Raw genomic sequence first — 19,600 nt, 5'->3', positions numbered from 1 at the left:
TTGACACTGGCCATAGAAGAAAAGAAGTGCTGTCCCGATTCACAATGCTAGAATGATTACGTTAATAAGTCAAGCGTTGAATGCTAGTTCAATAATATCGTGGTTCAACCAATCAAAGTCATCATCACTGAACTGTCGGCTTCCTTGTGTTAAAGTTTGGTTCGAAGTGTTATTACGTTTCTCAGTCTGTGAATCTGTGGCACATTTAGTGATGTAAACGTGTTCGTATCATCAATGTTCTATACAAGTTGTGAGGTAGAAACCCTATGAGTATAGTGAACCTGACAAACAAACCTTTATCGTACTTTGTAAGGCTTCCGTCAATGGTTGTATAGCTCGTATATCATATAACTAACATTTATGATATTTTCAGCTCAGGACGAGAATAGCTGCGCTTACTCTACGCTTTTCGCGGTTATACTCAGAACTGGATGTGTGTGATCACATTTGCGTTGGGGCACACAGATGGGAATTCTCTCCCTAAGATCTACAATCGAACGCTGTGGGAATGGCGCGATTCGCTCGGCGAGTAATAAGGAACGATAAACTTGAACTCTCGTTAGTTGCTGGCGAGATTGTTTCGAGTGTAGACGTGTTTTTCGTTCCTACTGTTTCCACGTGTGCTGCTCCCATCTTACCGGTATTCACAGACGAAGAAAATTCTGACGAAATAATGGCAACCCAGAAAGCGAGTGAAAGGTTAGTTACGTTGTAAAACTGAATTAGGAATTATTATTCAATGTGAAAGCTGTAAGGATCAACAGGTGCATAATCGGTGTGATTCGAACAAGTTCAATGAAAATGCAAGTCATAAAATGATAGCGTCCGAGCAATTTTATCGGAATAACGATTCTGATTAAACTAAAACAACCTAATGATAACAGATGACGATAGCATTACTCTATTGTCATAATTTGATTCGCTTATTACTTGACGTGCCTTACGATGCGCTGTGAGAGATGTTTAGAAAATAAACTTGAATTTCAGTTTTTTTGCTGCTAAAACACAAGCTAGTCTATTCAACCAAAAATTGAAGAATTGACAAATTTTCTTTCCACATTGCCTTGTAGTAAACTCATTTTTCTACGAAATCTGGTATTCGTCACTGAAGCTTCACTGGTAAATGGTTTTTACACTACGCTGTTAGGTTCTATAAAACGAACGGGAGGGATTCCCTGGGAATTGGAAGTTGCACATATATTATATCATTATCATTCGCATACGACTATTCAAACATACCGAGTCATACCACGAGAGAAGAAAAAAGTACCGTCATTCATTCACCGTGTACTAAGACTCCTTGAGCGACTTAAGGGGGGACCCCTGTCTGGAAGGTCGAAAAATGATGAATCTTCGTGATTTTTTTTCGGATGTTAGGAATAAAGTGAAGTGTTCGGGTATTTTGGTTATTGTTGAAGGTATATTTGAAGATGTTTTTTCCATTTTTTGAGTGCACGAATAATGATTATTACGCTGTTTAGAGCTGGATGCGTAGATGTTGTCTGAAAAAGATACCTTACTGGTGGTATCGGTTCTGAAGAAACGGGGGGTCGTAGAACGAATTCCAATGAATATTTTGAATCCTTAGGACAATACCTAAAGTGTTACATAGAGGTTTTTTAAAATTCGAAAAATTTCCAAAATGGCGGCCATTTTTGTTAAAAATACGTCATTTTTCATAAAAAATCGCTGTTTAAAAATTCATAAAAAATCGAAAAAATGAAATATCAAAAAACGGCTATGTAACACTTTAGATAATTCATTTCTACATTTTTAGATGCCAATTTCAGCCAAATCGGTCGAGTAGATCCTGAGATATCGATACCACCAGTTGAAAAAACATGGTTTCGAGAAAAACGCGTTTAAAGTTTTTTTCAAGTTTTCGGTCAGCAATGCGTTGCAATAAATGAAGTAGATTATATTGAAATGAGTTTCTTTTTTTCTTTAAGTAGCTGAATACCTGTCCGTTACAAATTTATGAAAAAAAAACAAAATGGCGGATGCAAAATGGCGAATGAAAAATGGCGGATCAGAAACGGAAAACATATGTTTGAGGAATATTAATGTATTTGTAACACAAAATAATACACTTTTAGAAATGATCAACTTTTAGTTAGCTATTCCGGCTCCATACACTTCGCCTTCGGCCTCCAGGAAGCTGTCCGCAGCACTTTTTCTGGCCGCAGCAATCATTTGTCGAGCAATCTTACTGCTCTCGTATTTCTTCACTTCTGCCTTGGAAATTCTTTTTTTGTTCAGTTGCAAATATAACGCATGGCAGCTCGGTCCAATCAGCATTCCCATTAATTTCATCATTTTCAAAACAGAAATATAGCCATCGTTAAACAAACTAACTGCTGTATAACTAGCGAAGTCAACAGTGTGTTTGCCACTATGCTTGGATTTTGGAGCGATTGACCAAATAACTGAATTGAGGCTTTCATTATTGTTCTGCGTAAACCCCCCTTCGCATCGTTGCAATAAATTGTCTGCCGAAAGGTCCTCATAGACTGGTCGAATTGCGTCCTGCACATCTTTCGGCAAAGGTTCGTGGTGATCATAATCCTTCAATGTGTTCAATTCGTTTGCTTTCAGATATGAGCACCAGGCACTATCACATAAGTCATGTTGTGGATGCCTGTTGTTCGAAACTTTGTGAAGAAATGTCGCCCAAATCGCCTTCTTCATCTCCTCTTTACTGTCAGAATTGCGTCGAATTGCTAGACCGTAGTAAACTGTCAATTCATTGATTAGTTTATCGGTCAGCTTTCCTCTTCCTCCCAGGCCTTTGTTGTTCTTTTTAACACTTCGCAGTCGAGTTCCCATTCGCTTCTGTACATGTCCTATGCATTCCTTCTTTACAATGTTGACGCCTTTATACGGATTGCTGTCGACAATTCCCTTGTAAGTCTTGCTGTCACCATCACCAACGTAATTAGTATATCGAACGGAGTACTTTTCCTCGGAGCGCAGAAACATCTCCCGAATCGCGTCAACTTCCATTCTTCCAGCTGATCCCTCGTGGTTGTTGCTGCAGTGGTTCGCGTGATCTTCTAACCACGAATCGTATTCCGGGCTTCCCATCAATTTCTTCCAGGTCTCGCATTCTTTACAGTACGATGATTTTACATTTATATCAACCACTTTTCCACTGTTATACCCAATCAAGGACGACACTCCAAATAGTGAAGAATACCCACGTTTCTTCCAAGTGCCGTCTCCAGAAACCGTGATGTCTCTGCTTCCTCCACTCATTTTTGTTTCATCAGCGACTGCATTTTCCATAGAACTTTCACCGATAACTTCTGCTGCTTTGAAAATGTAGGAACTGATATTGTCGTACGTGCTCTCCGCGACTTGCTTTGGGAGATCCATTAGTCCACAAAACTTTTCCAGCGCAGCATAGCCAAGTCCCAGTAACTTAAATACGAAGGTGATTCGGCGGTTGATTTCATATGCTTTTCCACGGATTAAAGGACTCGAAAAAACATATGTTGGTTTACAAGACGGACAGTTGATCACCAGTTTAAATCCAAGTCCGCGGCAACTTTCCTCGGAAAATGTTACATTTCCATCACATTTTTTACATTTCGTAACTTTCGAAACGACAGAAAAAACTGTCAAAAAATTGATTATGCGATACCCGAAAGAATCATTCACAGCAATGTCAGACAACTTTGGTGCTTTTAGCTTCTTCGCCGATCGACTTGTATTCTCGATTCTTCCTCCATATCTGTTTATTGGATAATTTTTTCGCTTTAAGGATACACGGTGTGGTCTCGCAATTCTTGAGCCTTTCGTATCGCGATACACACTTTTCGGACTCATGTTTAGGCAAAATTTGTAAAACTGTCTATTTTTATACCTGTCAAACACAAGCGAGTGAACAACTTTACAACAACAAACAGCATAACCAACACCAATTTAGAAAGCTCCCTACACAAATACAAATACAATTCCAACAAAATAAATATATGTATGTACAGAAAAAACTAAAATTACCATCTTTCACTAATCGGCAAAACAGCTGATACTTCACCCTTCTACATCCTCCATTATTTATAACTGTGTATGTGTGTTTCTGTATGTGTATGTGTATGTGTATAAGTCTGCATGTGTATGTGTATGTGTGTATTTGTATGTGTGTGTATGTTTGTGTATGTGTGCGTATGTATGTATGTGTTCGAGAGAGTATGAGAGCAACCAAAAAGCTAGCAAAACGGCTACTGCTACTTTTCTTGAGGTCACCTACTTTTGGCTGTAATTTTCCAACGAAATCAAATATCGAAAAATCCTTTTAGGACAACATTTCTGAGGGCATAAGCTTCCCAAAAATGCAAAAAAAGAAAATTCTATTTTTTCGATTTTCCAGACCGGGGTCCCCCCTTAAGGTGGCAATTTGCACTGTTTGTCCTGAGGTCAAATATTTGACACTTTTTGACAGATAAAGTTTGGTTTGAAATTTGTACAAACACTATTCTGTTTGTCACTCTTCAATTATCAACAGTGGCCAGGGTTACCACATTTAATTCTGTGAAATTTTCTGAAAAAAACTGTATATCTGTATATTGAGCAAAAAAAAACTATAAAAAATCTTTATTGAAAAATTAAGGGAAAAAATGGGTGGTTTATATCTATGATATAACCGCAAGATTGACGTGGGACTACAGTTGGCTTAGTAATCATTTGTTTGTATTGATTAAATTTTTGATCGAATGAAACAATTTTCGAATTCAATTAAATTCAACATATTTGCTGTGTATGTAAATAATTTGAGCAAACGCCATGCAATGTAAGGCACCTTGGTTTTGATAGCTGTGTTAGGGAACACATGTCGGTGGGAACAAAAAATCCCCCAACCTGCATGTATTTTCAATGCCAATTTACCCAGGCACCTTGGTTTTGATGGCTGTGTTGGATAAATCGAGCCAGTTTAAACGGGGTAGTTAGGGTGTTCATATAGGGCTTATTATTATTAAATTCGTTTATTTTTACAGGCTCAGTTACATAATTTTAAAGAAGCCGAATTCTTAACTATATTTTTATTTCTATACATTCATATAGGGCTTGCCTTTTTACAGTTATTGGATTGCTTATCTCAGGAAAAATAACATTTTATTAATTGTGATAGATGCATAGAAATATTTCCTATCAATTGATGCAAACATCTTTCCGATTCATGAGGAAATGTTCCAGTTATAAGCATTCGAAATCTTTCATTTTTCCTGGATGTTCTGAGTTTAGGTTTTCATTTTACCCCCCATATATTCCGGTTGGGGGAAGTCCCACGTCAAAACAGTGAACATTTGAAAACGGTCCGTAATCGGCTGTTTGGAGAAGCTTTCGTTTGATGTCGGAACAAGAGCGTTGTACGTCCTTCGTGTCAATTTTGCATCTCTTGATTCTACCTGTCTATAGGCTTCTAACTTCTATATGTCAGCCATTCGTGGCTCTCCAGTTATTTTTGTACACCAATGAGCTCAAAATCCAGAACAAATCTTCGATTGGGCGACACTGAGGTAAATTAGTTTTTGGGTACATATGGAATCGAATGGGTATTCAGGAACGATTGCGTTTTTTTGCAATCGTTACTGAATACCCATTGCGATTGCGGTGATATTGTACTACCCAGCGCGTAGTGTAACTGGCACGGCCGACGAATACATGATGTGTTTATATTATCAGACAAAGCGACTTCTCAGTACGGACCGGCAACACAGACGGAGCGAAGATATTTGTTTTTGGAACGAGAAGATAAATTCGCGCTGACGACATTGAGCTTCGTATCATGAGTTTGGGAAGCGACGATGGCTATAATGGATTTTCAGGTGAAATGAGCAACAATGAATGAAAAATAACTTTTTTTTATATCGAATATGTATTTCATGTACATGAAAATAACTTTTTTTTGTAATATAATTATATTATAATTATGTGTTTTAGTGGTAACAATAGACAATTTATATGGAAATGGTCGAGTAAAGTTCAGTATAATAAAAAAATGAAGTGAAAATTTTCATTCGAATTTTAACAATTTAAAACTGCCGGTCTGCTCATTCGATAGAGATTAATCTGCCTTCCTAAATGAACATTGGCATCCTATTACGACACTGTTACCAAGCTAAGATGCGCTCCAGCACGTACCGATACCGGCAAAACATACTTTTCGAGAATTCGGGCCTTTTTCCCGTATACACTTTACGGTGAAAACGAAATGAGCGACACGTCATTGAACTTCGTTTTACGAGTTAATGAAGCAGCAAAGCTGATAATTGGCTTTCAGGCAGAGCTGCACTGTTTCATCAATATCACTGACAACTGACGAGCCACGTTAGTCTCCTTCTATTGACAAACATATTGATCAAATGGTAACTAACAGAGTACGATGCAGCGCTATGCCTGTTACTGAGCTTCGTCAGTACGCTTTGACCGATCAAGTAGGCGGTAAAATTGCTGTAACGAATTGATGATTGTCGCAGGTTGTAACAAAGCTTCGATTTTCGTTCCGGTTGTTATTTCTTATGTTTATTGAAATGAATACTATGTCGAACACACGATAACGTGTGAGCGATAGCAAATCATTTAGGCAACGGAATATATAATTGACCATAGCTTGAACAATTTCTACATGCTGAAATAATGATGAAATTTTTGTCTTCGTTCAAATCTCTGCCCGATATCGAAATCGTATTCGAAATTATTTGAATGTCCGTTTAGACTCATTTTTATTCACGAAGTTTAAGCATTTTATATAAGAACTAGCTGACTCGGCAAACGTTGTTCTGCCATATTAATTATTTCTAGTGATTATTTTGGTTGTTCAATAGAAAACAACTAATGTATTGAAAGAGGCGAATGAACTGCAATGTTTAAAGCCTCTTAAAAAACAAAGAATAAAAGAATGTATTGAAAGTATGCCTTCTTGACGCAAACAAACGTCGAAACAATTATACCGCATTTTTTGAGAAATTTACTCTCTATCAGATTAGCAGACCCAAAAGCAATTTTTAATTGTTAAAAGTTTATGAAATCATGAAATGATCAAATTCATCGAGTAATAGATGTTATTTGAATACTTCTGAGACATAGGCCCTGATTCTCGAATACACTTCACGGTGGAAACGACAATAACGGCACGCCATTGAACTACGTTTTACGAGTTAGTGAAGTGTCGAAGATAGTGATGAGTTTTCAGGCAGAATGAGCACTTTTCAAATAAAAAATCATTAATGAAAATTATCTTCTTCGTATCAAACTTGTATTCAATGTGAGTGGAAAACTTTGTTTTCTTCATGTGGTATAATAATCCCATACAAAAATTTCATCTGAAGATAATTTGATATTATAATGATAAATTTAGTGGGAAACTATTCTCGCATCCAGATGTCGACGCCGTACCGTTGTCATCGCGAATGCGTTTCATACCGTTTCCACCGTGAAGTGTATTCGTAGTGTATTCGAGAATCAGGCCCATAGTCCTGACCTTAACTCAACTATTTTTTTCATGCCAAAACATTATCCTAAATATAAAATCATTATCAGACAACATGCTACTCTGTTATATATAATACGTATTTGACATGATAAAGATAATAATCATTCATAATTTTTGTTTTAAAATCGTGGAAAGGCTGCCGCATTTGCACAACGCGACAATTCGAACACACATTCGAACTGTGTCAGCGTTGCTCATGATAGCGCAGAATGATGTTGTTCTGGCCGCGTTGACTAAAGAACGCAAAAGTTCCACTGGAAACGTTAGTGCAATCCAAGAAGACCTGTGGCGGAATCTCGTTGTTTAATGTTTATACAATATCTGTGTTATCTCTCCAGAAGGCAGGGGGATTTTCGTCAAAGAAATTTCTTCTAACAAGCACACTGTGATCACTGTGCGTTTTATCAGGATTGATAACAATAGCGTGATTGTAACCTTGAAAACCGAGCATGCGTGATTTGAGGAATTTCAATAACTCATTGTGCTCTTTCAAAAAGACTTCCAGCTCGCGAATGACTTCATACGAATTGAGGTTACTTGCGTTGATGAAAGTTCGATGAAGCGAAAGTAGCGCCGTATGTAATTTAAAAATAATAATAAATTCGTTCTGTAAGGAAAACTAACGAAATTATTTGAATATTGTTTACACAAAAATACTGAAATCGGGATTAAAAATAAGAAACGGAGTGAAAATTAGGAGTAACATGTATTTTTAATTTAGGAAAAAAAATACAAAAGAAACCGAAAAAAAATATATTAATTGGTATTAAATATACGGTAATCCATACCTTAGCGGTATCATATATCGTTCACGAACTAAATCGGCATTGCAAATACATGCAAGTCAAATTTATTAACAGCTCTGTTCGGGGAAGCACACAAATGGACAGATCAAATGTATGAGGAAATGGGAATACTTCCAATTTTCATCAATTTAAACCATCTACAGACTATGAAATTGTAATGTATAGCATATCAAACAAATCTTTTCCGATTCGTTTGGTATGTAAATCGTCAAAATCTGTTCGCGGCAAAAATAGTTATTAACGTTAACTTTATTTCATAAAAACGTAACCTGCTCTCTGATTTGGCACCCTTAATGAAAGACGTAGTTCTACGTCAAAATGGCATATTTTCAATTATCAAATATCATGCTTCAATATGTTTACTGCTGCTTCCTTGCACTCCTAGGCAATAATTTTCCTTGATTGCAATAACAGATGCCCAGCGAGTGAAAAATTCGCTCACGTCCACAGTTCAAGTGGAAACACAAAACACAAAACGAGCAGAATAAGCGATGTTTGCGGAGTTTATGTCACAAATATGCTTTTTTCGTTGTTTCTATTCTCGCGGCTGCATAAGCTGCCCGTTATTGAAGGCATGGCTAGGTAAGCACAAAAATGGACTGATCAAATGTATGGAAAAATGGGAATGCTTCCAATTTTCATTCATTTAATCCATTTTCATACTATGGGATTGTAATGTATTGTATCTTAATATACAAATCTTAGAGAACTTCCGATGATTGGTATGCATATCGTCAAAAACCGTTCGTAGTGAAAAATAGTTTTTAACGTCAACATTATTTCATAATATCGTGAATCGTTTTCTGATTTGGCACCCGTCAAAATAAGTCTATACAAATGAAGAAAATTTGGTGATGATATGAAGAATAAGCATATTTTTGGGTTATAAACTATAAATTAAAATATTTTATTCCGTATGAACTAAATAGGATGTTATGGATGAGCGGTGAAAATATCTTGACCGAAATAATGAGTTTAAAATATTATAATGAGTGTTTCGCGCAGATCATAAACATTCATCTCTATTATTGTTTAGTACAATAGGAATATTCTTACGCCGAAAAAGGCGACAAGTGTTGTGTATCGATAGAATAGAAATACTCTTACGCCTAAATGACTAATGTGTAATATACAACATAAGAAAAAAAATGTACACGATAAATTCGGCTCTGTTACAGCTGAATTGCTAAATGAGCCTAATAAAAATAAACATATGAGATAACATAATTCTATGATTTTCATTGAATTTTCAAAATTGCTTTCAGAAATGCTAATCTAAAAGAGGGAATATCGTCACTTAACCTTGAGGATATTCACTTAAATAAATCAATACTGATGACAGAAAATATCAGTATCGATAATGGTCATTATCTCTACGCTTAGATACTCAATTCCTCATTCTTCCTCCAGAATATTCTTTATTGTGTTCTTAATGTTAGGAATAATTGAAGCTGTGGCACGAATACTACCAACGGTAAGGTGATAAAATCAGATTCAACTTGATCTCTTCACCATTGTTTATTTCAATGATATCTGGAGTTTTGAATAAATTTTGAATATTTTGCTCATTGAATCAAATTGAATGTTTGGTAGAAAACCAATAACAATAAAATAATCTCCCCAGCAGCCAAAAATTTGGTTACAAAACATGTCATTCTTCTTTTGCGTCCCGCTTATCAGATGTTCGAAGTATCAGTATCAGTGCTTGCGGGGGTCACGAAACAGCGAATCACGGATGATTGCGAACATTTGTTTCAACGAACGCGCGTTATCTCTCCACTTCGAAAGACCGTCATTATTTGCCAAATTTATTATTATGTAATCCTCAATTTTGATACATCTGGTGTTATCTCGGTGCTTACAATCATTCGAAAACATTGTCTAACGAATCAAAAATACATCTTTCAGACAAGTCGATGAGCATGGTTTCCAAGTGCAACCTAAGGGCTTCGCAACCAAAGCGATACACGTGGGACAAGAGGCGGAACAATGGAACAGCATGGCGGTCGTTCCACCCATAAGTATGAGCACAACATTCAAACAATCTGGCCCTGCTCAACACGCGGTAAATATTCGATTATATGAGTAGAGAAAAGCAAACTCTGAAATTCCACACTATATTAACAGGGATTCGAATATGGTCGGAGTGGTAACCCAACACGGGCTGTGTTGGAAAAATGTCTTGCCGCGTTGGACAATGGCAAGTACGGACTGACGTTTTCTTCCGGATTGGGAGTGACGACCTGTTTGATCACGATGCTGAAATCTGGCGATCACATCGTGGCAGGAGATGATCTGTATGGTGGCACTAACCGATTGTTGAGAAATGTGGCTCAGCGGATGAATATAGCGATCGATTTCGTCGATGCCACTGATCTGACTAAAATTGAGGCAGCGGTGAAACCAAACACCAGACTCTTCTGGATTGAAACTCCTACGAATCCCCTGCTCAAAGTTATTGATATCGAAGCTGTGTGCAAATTAGCACACAAATTTCCTGAGGTAATTACCAGTGAACCGATTTCAACTTCAATAACTAATCAGAGTATAATATGTCTATTCGAAGGTTGTGGTCGTGGTGGATAACACATTCCTGTCTTCGTATTTACAACGCCCGTTGGATTTGGGAGCCGATATTGTGATGTACTCTCTTACGAAGTATATGAATGGACACTCGGACGTTATTATGGGTGCCGCTGTAATGAATGATGAATCCTTATATGAGAGGCTCAAATTTCTTCAGAATGGTAAGTAGATCAAATTGATTGAAAGCTCATTTTTCATGTGTGTTTTCTTCTAATTTTCAAGCAACCGGAATCGTGCCTTCGCCTTTCGATTGCTACCTCGTAAACCGCAGTTTGAAGACACTCTCCCTCAGAATGGAACGACACAGAACAAACTCGCTGGCTATCGCACAATTTCTCGAGAAACATCCGAAAGTGGAACGTGTTCTACATCCCGGTCTAACTTCCCATCCGCAACACGAGCTGGCTAAAAGACAAACGTACGGCCACAGCGGTATCATGTCATTTTATATCAAGGGAGCACTGAACGAATCTACGCTGTTTCTGAAGTCTCTGGAGGTGTTCACATTAGCGGAAAGTTTGGGTGGCTATGAGAGTCTCGCTGAGCTTCCGTCAATTATGACACATGCTTCAGTGCCAGCCGAACAACGGGCTGTATTGGGAATCACCGATGGACTGATCAGACTTTCCGTTGGATTGGAAGACGTCGAAGATTTGATAGCGGATCTTGAGCAGGCACTCGGGAAGATTTAAAAGTTCATGAAGTTCATTGCTGGTAACCTTGAGTATCCAAATGGAATCTTTAATAAATTATTTTCAATCAGATTTGGTTACAATCGACGAGATATTTTATTCCTAGAATAGCCATAATTCTTTCTCAGTTTGTTTCCTCAAATATACAAAACTAGTAGAAAATATCGTTTTAGTAGCTGAATTTTTATCTGTCCCCAAGACCTAATAATCGCATTCTGATTGTTATTACCAGTGTAGCCACATTTTAATCTGTACCAGATGGGTTTGAAATCTTTATCATCTGTTTTATTGGATTGGGGAAAAATAAATGTCGTATATTGTCAACATATGGCAACACTTAAACATATCTTGTCATACTATACGGCTATTTAAAAACGATCTGTGCTACAAGTGTCGTTTTGACAGTGTTGTGATTGTCCTTTTCAGTCTCAAGTTATAGCGCGTCAAAGATGGAGTCCATTGAGTAAGAAATTCGCTATGTTAAGTAAAACAAGGGGGGTCTTCGTAGCCACTTGGTTACGCGTTCGCTTACTAAGCGATCGATCGTGAGTTCAAACTCAGGGCCCTCAATTGACCATCTTTGTGTTGTTATAGAATAACTACGTCCACGCAACCATCATCAGCTATGGAGATCGATCCACGGTGGAACAAAGATCGATTCATCCATACAACTGCTCTGCTCTGCAAGAAACATCGGGCTGCTGTTCTATAAATAACCCAACAATGATCAATATCAACTGTCTCCGCTGTCCGGTCTACTGAACAATGGAAGAACAGATAGAATTACGCCCTTACGCCTAAATGGCTACTACCCTTAGAAAAAACCTCGGTCGAAAACTACTAAATACATTTGGTAATGCAAAATTAGTAGAATGTACAAATTTTTTGTACATATTGTCAACAAACCCGCATCCCTACCAGAGATTAGTATATTTTACTCGATAAGACTAGTAAGCTTGGATATTGTCATATCTGAAAATTGGTGAGAAAAGCGCGTATTAACCATTTTCATTGTTCCCATAAGGCAATACGGAGGTATAATAAGGATATAATTCTGATACTTGCATTTTCGGCGAGAAAATGTAGCCGATATTGGGCTTCCGAATCATGGTTCTGCTTGACATATGTGTTTATTAGTACGGTCGAAAATGACTATAGATTGGTAGTATTTACCAAAAAAATTCGTTACATTTACTAATTATTTCTCTCAGTGTACAGTATAATTTACCATAATGTAATGGAACAGAAAACCTAACGCCTAAATGGCTACTACTTCTACTGTGTAATTTACAATTTATAGAAACATAAACATATGTACATGTACACGATAAAAACCCGGCTCTGTTACAGATAAAATGCTAATGAGCCTGATAAATAAATGGGATAAAAAAAAAGTAAAATAAAACTAACAAAAAAATTAACTTTTTGTAAAACACCAACCGGGGGGTTTGTAATTAACTGTTTATTTAGATATTTACAAAAATTGGGCTCATACGTCATATTTTAATACTACAATTAATTACAGACACCCAATTCAATGGCACTAACGTTCCTAGAGGAACTTCTTCTTCAATGGCACTAACGTTCCTAGAGGAACTTCTTCTTCAATGGCACTAACGTTCCTAGAGGAACTTCTTCTTCAATGGCACTAACGTTCCTAGAGGAACTTCTTCTTCAATGGCACTAACGTTCCTAGAGGAACTTCGCCGTCTCAACGTAGTATTACTTGCGTCATTTTTATTAGTACTTAGTTGAGATTTCTATGCCAAATAATACGCCTTGAATGCATTCTGAGTGGCAAGCTCTAGAATACGCGTGATCACAGTGCAAGTCAGAGGAAATTTCTTTGACGAAAAATTCCTCCGACCGGATGGGAATTGAACCCGAACACCCGGCATGTTAGTTATGACGCTAACCACTCGGCCACGGGAGCACAGACACCCAATACTACATTTTTTAATTGTCATATGCGAAACTATAGAAAGGACAAACACAAATTGTGGACATCGACTGTTGGTTTCCCATATAACAAGACAACACAAATATTTTACAAATTACAATATTGCTAAGGTCCAAACCGACGGTCTTTCCACTAAATTTGACATTGTAACCCAACGTTTGGTTACAATTCATGTCATCGAAAATAACCAAAGCAATGTTAAATGTCATCGAAAAAATGTATTGCCCCGGCCAATAAAGAACAATTTAATTGTTTCGAATTATCAAACAAAAACCAATCAAAGCAGAGCACATTTTTGTAACAATAATGGTTCCTAGAACCGGACTATTTCAAAACATTTCGGATGGTCTACTCTAATCCATATTATACAGCATTCCAGATGCGACCTGCTTTGTTTTGTCCAAACCGACAAGGATCTCGCCTAGCTTAAGCGCAAAATCGAAGGCAGTGCCCGGGCCGCGACTGGTAACAAGATTTCCATCCACGACTACGGTTTTATCCTCAACATATCTTTAGACATAGATGATTATTGATGAGAACGGATATTGAAAGGCATCAATGAACTACTTACTTATACTGTGAAGAAAGCTGCTCTTTAAACGAAGGATACGATGTTAACGATTTGCCGAGAGCGATTGAATGCGTCAACAATACAGTTGGTGCTGAAATTAATTAGTACATATAATAATGAGACAAGAGATTTACGCGAAACCACAATACCTGCACAAATTGCAGCGATTAGTTTTCCTTTGGACTCATACAACTTGAGCACTTCACCCAGCTTTGAAGATTCGGACATAGCCTTTGATCCGCCAAGTCCGCCAGGCAATGCGATTGCATCGAAATCGTTCTACATATGTAGAAAATTTAATTCTATACGAGTTCACTAATTCCATAATCGAATATACCTTCACCGCATCGTCGAGTGTGGTATCTGCATTGATGACAACATCTCTGGAGCATTTGATCGTAGTTCCTCCGAGACCAGCAACAGTAACGTTGACCTTCAAACGAAGAGCACAGGTTCGTAATGTGAAAAACGAAAAAGGTTTCCGCATACTTACTCCACATCGACGTAACACATCAACGCAGATGACAAACTCCATTTCTTCCGCACCATGCGGCAACAACATAAGCAAGTTCTTGGCCATTTTCAACAAGTTTGTTCAGAAAATTGTCCGGAATCTATCAGTGCAAAAAAGTTCCGCAACCGGCTAAATTTGTTTTGTTGTCTTAAGGCGGTTGTACACACCGCGTTTTTATTTCGCGTGTCAAAAAAGGTAAATTAAGCCTGCTTTAGCGTGAGAACACACTGGACGGCTCTCCCGCGCGGATTTTGCAATGACAGACCGCCGCGGAGCCTCGATAAAGGAATGTGTATGATCTAAAACACACAGGACGGGGCCGGTGTGTACGGTTCCAAAATCACTGTTGTACGGTTCCCCATTCGCTGCGGTGGCTCGATGGAGATGATGCGCCGCAACGGTTTTGGGAGAGTGTTAGGCCATCTACACATTACGCAACCGCAACCCGATCTATGTTGGCGATGTCAATCGGATCTCCAACTCAGCTCTGCACATTGAGGCAACTCAAAGGTGATAAAATCGTTAAGTTTTCATCCGTCATCATGCATCACACGTCATTACGCTAGCTGAGATGTCATTTCTTCAATTACCCCAGGAAATCATATGGAAAGCGAATTATTAATAAAACAGTTTGTTTTCAAAAAATCTGTTTTGCTTAGATTTTTCCTTAATTCGAACGAAAAGAAATAAAATCAAAAGCATCAATATATACGTAACTTTTCAACACTCTCATTGATATAAAAACGAGCAGCTTTATAGTACAACATTTGTGTAGAAAAATGCTTCCAATTCAGTCCAATATTCATATAACTGCATGAAACAGATAATCATCATCACTACAAATTTAGTGATTGCATGAAAAAGACAAGAAAATATAACGTGTTGCTCTTGGGCAGGCGACTTTAATAATATTTCACATAAAACAAAAACAAATGATGAAATTGAAACATTCATGTTGAACATTTTATCGCTAGCGAATTCGAATGTTTGTTAAATTCTCGCAGTAGTGCCGTACTGTTCTCATGTATCACCTCCGACATGATCTCGGTAGTGGTTAAATCAGCATCCATTGAAGCATCACAGGGACTGTGCTCAGCTATGGTTCTGTTCTCTCTCCCTCTATTTCATTCGTAGATCCGGTGTTAATTGAAGATGCATCATTCTAGTGAATCGTGTCATGCGGGTCTAGAAGGCAGGAAAGTTGCGAGTTATTTAATGAAACAATGTTTTTACCGGAGTGCTCGCTCGTAATTCACGATCTGATTCATTGTTTTTAAAGTGACCGACTACCCCGAATCCATACATACACACGAATGTATGAAGAGCAACCGCCACAATAACTGCGTCTTGCTCCGTAATATTTTCACCTGAAAACAATAAAACAATATATGAAATTATATATCAAATGAGTAAAATCCTTACATTTCATTCGTGTTTTTGTAAACTAGTTCGATTTTGGAAACAATGTTTGGTATTGCAACTGACAAATACCGAAACTCAACGAACGCAGAAATCGAAATGTCAACATCAATTGAACGAAAAGGTTGCCAACACACATCGCGCGCGACTCGACATGCTAGGTTGAATCGAAAAAGTTGGTCCGACCAAAGTTGCCAGTTGCCTAGTGTGTATGCTCCCATTTGATTACACATGTTCTCAACTTTTTTGACAGATTCGTTAAGTTGCTTTCCAACTTAGGTTGCCTAGTGTGTAGATGGCCTTAGGCCGTCTACACATTAGGCAACAGCAACCCGATCTATGTTGGCGATGTCAATCGCATCGCCAACTCAGCTCTGCACATTGAGACAACTCGAACGCGATGAATTCGTTAAGTTTTTATCCGTCATCATAAACTGCCTAATCGCTGGCAGAGATGCCATTTATTTAACTGCCGAAAAAATCATACGGAGAGCAAATTATGAAAAATTGGTTTGAAAAAAACTACTTTACTTGGGATTTTTCTTGACACCAGGCAAAGAAAAAATAAATAAAAACTTAATTTCACAAATCATCGAATCAAATTGAATGCATACGCGGCTTCTTAAAACTACAATAGAATCAAAAGGGCACATTTGAAATACAATTTACACTATAGCAGAAAAAAATTCTGCTTATCTGGCATTCCTGGATGTACTTTTTTCGAAGGTGTTTCATCTCATATATCAAACAATAATACCATTTTTATTTAAAAAATGTACCGTTGTGTTAATATTCCTTCGTGTGTACAATAGATTTCAGAATTTCTTTTGGGTTCTGCTTTTTTTCTAAATTCTAAATATTTCTAAAAAATGGATGTATATATTTATTTTTCGTTGGAGTAATACCACAAACCAGCAAACAATATTTACAAACATAAAAAAATCATTGAAATAAGAATACAGCCGAAAAGAATTATATAAAGAAAACAGAAAAATTTTCAACAATTCTTCTAAAGAATGATTTATGTATACACTAACGCTAAATATGAAAAATTCTCCCAGGGGTCACATATTCGCAGACCGCACCTTCGCACATGGTACAATCGAGAATCAGGGATGATAACGGTTTCCCGGGAAATCTGACCAGAATTATCCAATCTTAGGCTATCTGTTGGTATTTGTTGAATCATTATTATAACCGACGGCATCAAGCTAAAGGTGAAATATTTACCTAACATACTTATTTCGGCTCGCTGATAACAACAGACAGCAACAATTGCTGTTAACTTGGAAAAAACACATCCAGCGGATTCTGTGCTTCTTGCTCAATCTCCAATATTATACGCATCCTTGACCAATTCAGCACTCTTCCCGGACGGTATATCAAGAGAACTTGCATATTGATGGCATTTCCTAACGTCAAACGAATATATATTATATATAAACTAAACCAAAGTAGCAAAATACTTACATCTCGTTCGTTCATAGAAACAGATGCGCCAATATTGTAAACACTGTTTTGCATCACCACTGACAGATATTGAAATTCAATGAACGCAGAAATCAAAACGTCAACAGCAATTGAACGAAAAGGTTGCCGACACAAATCGCGCGCGACTCGACATGCTGAGTTGAATCGAAAAAGTTGGTCCGACCAAAGTTGCCAGTTGCCCAGTGTGTATGCTCCCATTTGATTACACAAGTTCTCAACTTTTTTGACAGATTCGTTAAGTTGCTTTCCAACTTAGGTTGCCTAGTGTGTAGATGGCCTTAGTGTTTATGCGCTTTTGAAAAGTGAAAATAACAAGGCAATAATAAATGTACTCTAAGGTGAGCCAGTACGTGAAATCCACTCTGCGGTCATGTAGCTGCAGATAATCGTATTCCATCCAAATTGTCGAGAAATGCAATATTTCAGACGTTTATGATCAAGTTCTCTCTCCCTCTCGCTCAGGTAAACATCCCCTCCTCCGTTTTTCATCATTCTGTTTTTATATACTGCCCCTCCAATCCGCTTACTGTCCAAACAGTTGTACCTTGTGTCGTGACCAGGGTCCCGCAATTTGGACGCCATCTTCAAATTTAGGTTGCTTCGACCTGAAAGGCACTTTCCACACCAAAAATCGTACACAGAATGAATTCTCAACTCGATGCAATGCATCATCCAACCTCGAGAATCGAATTCTCTCGTGCTTAATTATCTCTCTGGGCTCTCGTTTTCCTGAAGTGATGCCAGATTTATGGCAACTCGTAAATATTCAAAATGTGACCGTATATCGTAGAAGCTGGTACTTGAAGACAATCTTCAATGTTATTGTGTTTTCCTTTTATTGCACGGGATTTTATTTCTTTATGCGTTTATTTTCGTACCCAATAAAATTCCTTTCTAAACATAAATGGAGCTCTCTGAAACCCTTTCGTTCATCATTTTCAATATTTTTAACATCTATGGGGAAAGTCCGCCAAAAATCTGAACTCCATGTTCTCACATCGGAGTAAAAAGAATCATTCTCTTCTCTTCGGCTCGGCCTTCGGCAATCATCGTTCTCTTCGAACATCTCTCCTTCCGGTAGATCTTACGTTTAAGAAACTGCGTTTTCCGACACTGTTATTTTGAGTGTACAATAAATGGGTTAATTGCAAACTGAAGGAATTGCTGTATATTATTTTATGTCAGCTTTATTTCCCAAACCTTGTACCATAGACTCGTCTTGCATCCGTCTATAAACATATGATAATGACAGGTAGTGAAACCGTTGAAAGCCGCTGAATGTGTTTTAAATCAAGCTCCTGCTGCGACTTGTCATTGTAAAAATCGAGCGGTAGAGCCGTCTAGTGTGTTTCCACGCTTACATTGCTGCGTTTCAACGGTTTCAACGAATCAAGGAATACAGCAAGTTACCTCTAGTTTGACATCTAGCTAACCGGACAGACCTACAATGCGTCACGTTTAATCAGACATTTTCGCCTCTAATTGGACATTTTTGTAAACATCGAGTATGGGACACAAATTAGGACCCCAGTTTGAGAGTTGCCACCAGACGTCAACACTGTATCACTTCATCGCGAATGTCAAATTTCAAGTCATTGGTCCGCATTGGTCCTGGTCGCCTCTAATATGACACTGAGTGGTGCCTTGGTATGAGGTAACTTACTGTATAACGAATAATTGAAAAAAAATGCATAGTTGTGTTAAAAACACGACCGTCTCGTTTACGTATAACTACAAAATTCATTTCATTCAAACCGCACGTTCGCCATTAGGGTGGGTTTAGACTAGTGATATATTCGTGTGGAGAAATATGATAAGATTTATAGAAATCGTCAACCGGTTTCAACTAGCGTGAACTTATATAATGAATCCAACTTTAGTGATTTCTCACCAGTGAGAAATTCACCAGCGTTTACATATGCCTGAATTTATTCTATACATTCTATACATATATAGCTCGAAGAAGTGTAGCATATATATTCTAACCCGTTTACTTCAATTTTCGGGTGAATGAATCCATCTATAACTATACATCTCCCTAATGTAAACCCGCCATAATAGTGTGT

General features: G+C 37.7%; 2 protein-coding genes and 1 long non-coding RNA gene across 3 annotated transcripts; 1 reads left to right on the top strand and 2 right to left on the bottom strand.

Annotated features, from left to right (window-relative positions):
- The first annotated feature begins 493 nt into the window (after positions 1-493).
- Positions 494-11,666, top strand: LOC129761255 (cystathionine gamma-lyase). The gene is made up of 5 exons (XM_055758970.1): positions 494-699; positions 10,210-10,366; positions 10,429-10,803; positions 10,868-11,048; positions 11,110-11,666. Exons 1-5 carry the CDS (start codon positions 509-511, stop codon positions 11,577-11,579), a joined length of 1,374 nt encoding a protein of 457 aa, XP_055614945.1. The 5' UTR covers positions 494-508; the 3' UTR covers positions 11,580-11,666.
- Positions 11,667-13,770: 2,104 nt separating this feature from the next.
- On the bottom strand, positions 13,771-14,783 carry LOC129761258 (protein dj-1beta). The gene is made up of 5 exons (XM_055758975.1): positions 14,604-14,783; positions 14,448-14,543; positions 14,260-14,389; positions 14,111-14,201; positions 13,771-14,049 (listed from the first exon to the last, which is right to left on the bottom strand). The coding sequence occupies exons 1-5, from the start codon at positions 14,688-14,690 to the stop codon at positions 13,893-13,895; spliced, it is 561 nt and encodes a 186-aa protein (XP_055614950.1). The 5' UTR covers positions 14,691-14,783; the 3' UTR covers positions 13,771-13,892.
- Positions 14,784-16,900: 2,117 nt separating this feature from the next.
- LOC129762387 (uncharacterized) lies at positions 16,901-17,666 on the bottom strand. The gene is made up of 3 exons (XR_008740608.1): positions 17,514-17,666; positions 17,274-17,455; positions 16,901-17,210 (listed from the first exon to the last, which is right to left on the bottom strand). It is a non-coding gene; the product is annotated as an uncharacterized LOC129762387 (long non-coding RNA).
- Between the last annotated feature and the right edge of the window lie 1,934 nt (positions 17,667-19,600).

Source organism: Toxorhynchites rutilus, chromosome 1 (genome assembly GCF_029784135.1).
Source record: "Toxorhynchites rutilus septentrionalis strain SRP chromosome 1, ASM2978413v1, whole genome shotgun sequence".
NCBI lineage: Eukaryota > Metazoa > Arthropoda > Insecta > Diptera > Culicidae > Toxorhynchites > Toxorhynchites rutilus.
The sequence above is the reverse complement of the archived record's forward strand: the minus strand, read 5'-3'. Positions and strand labels throughout refer to the sequence as shown.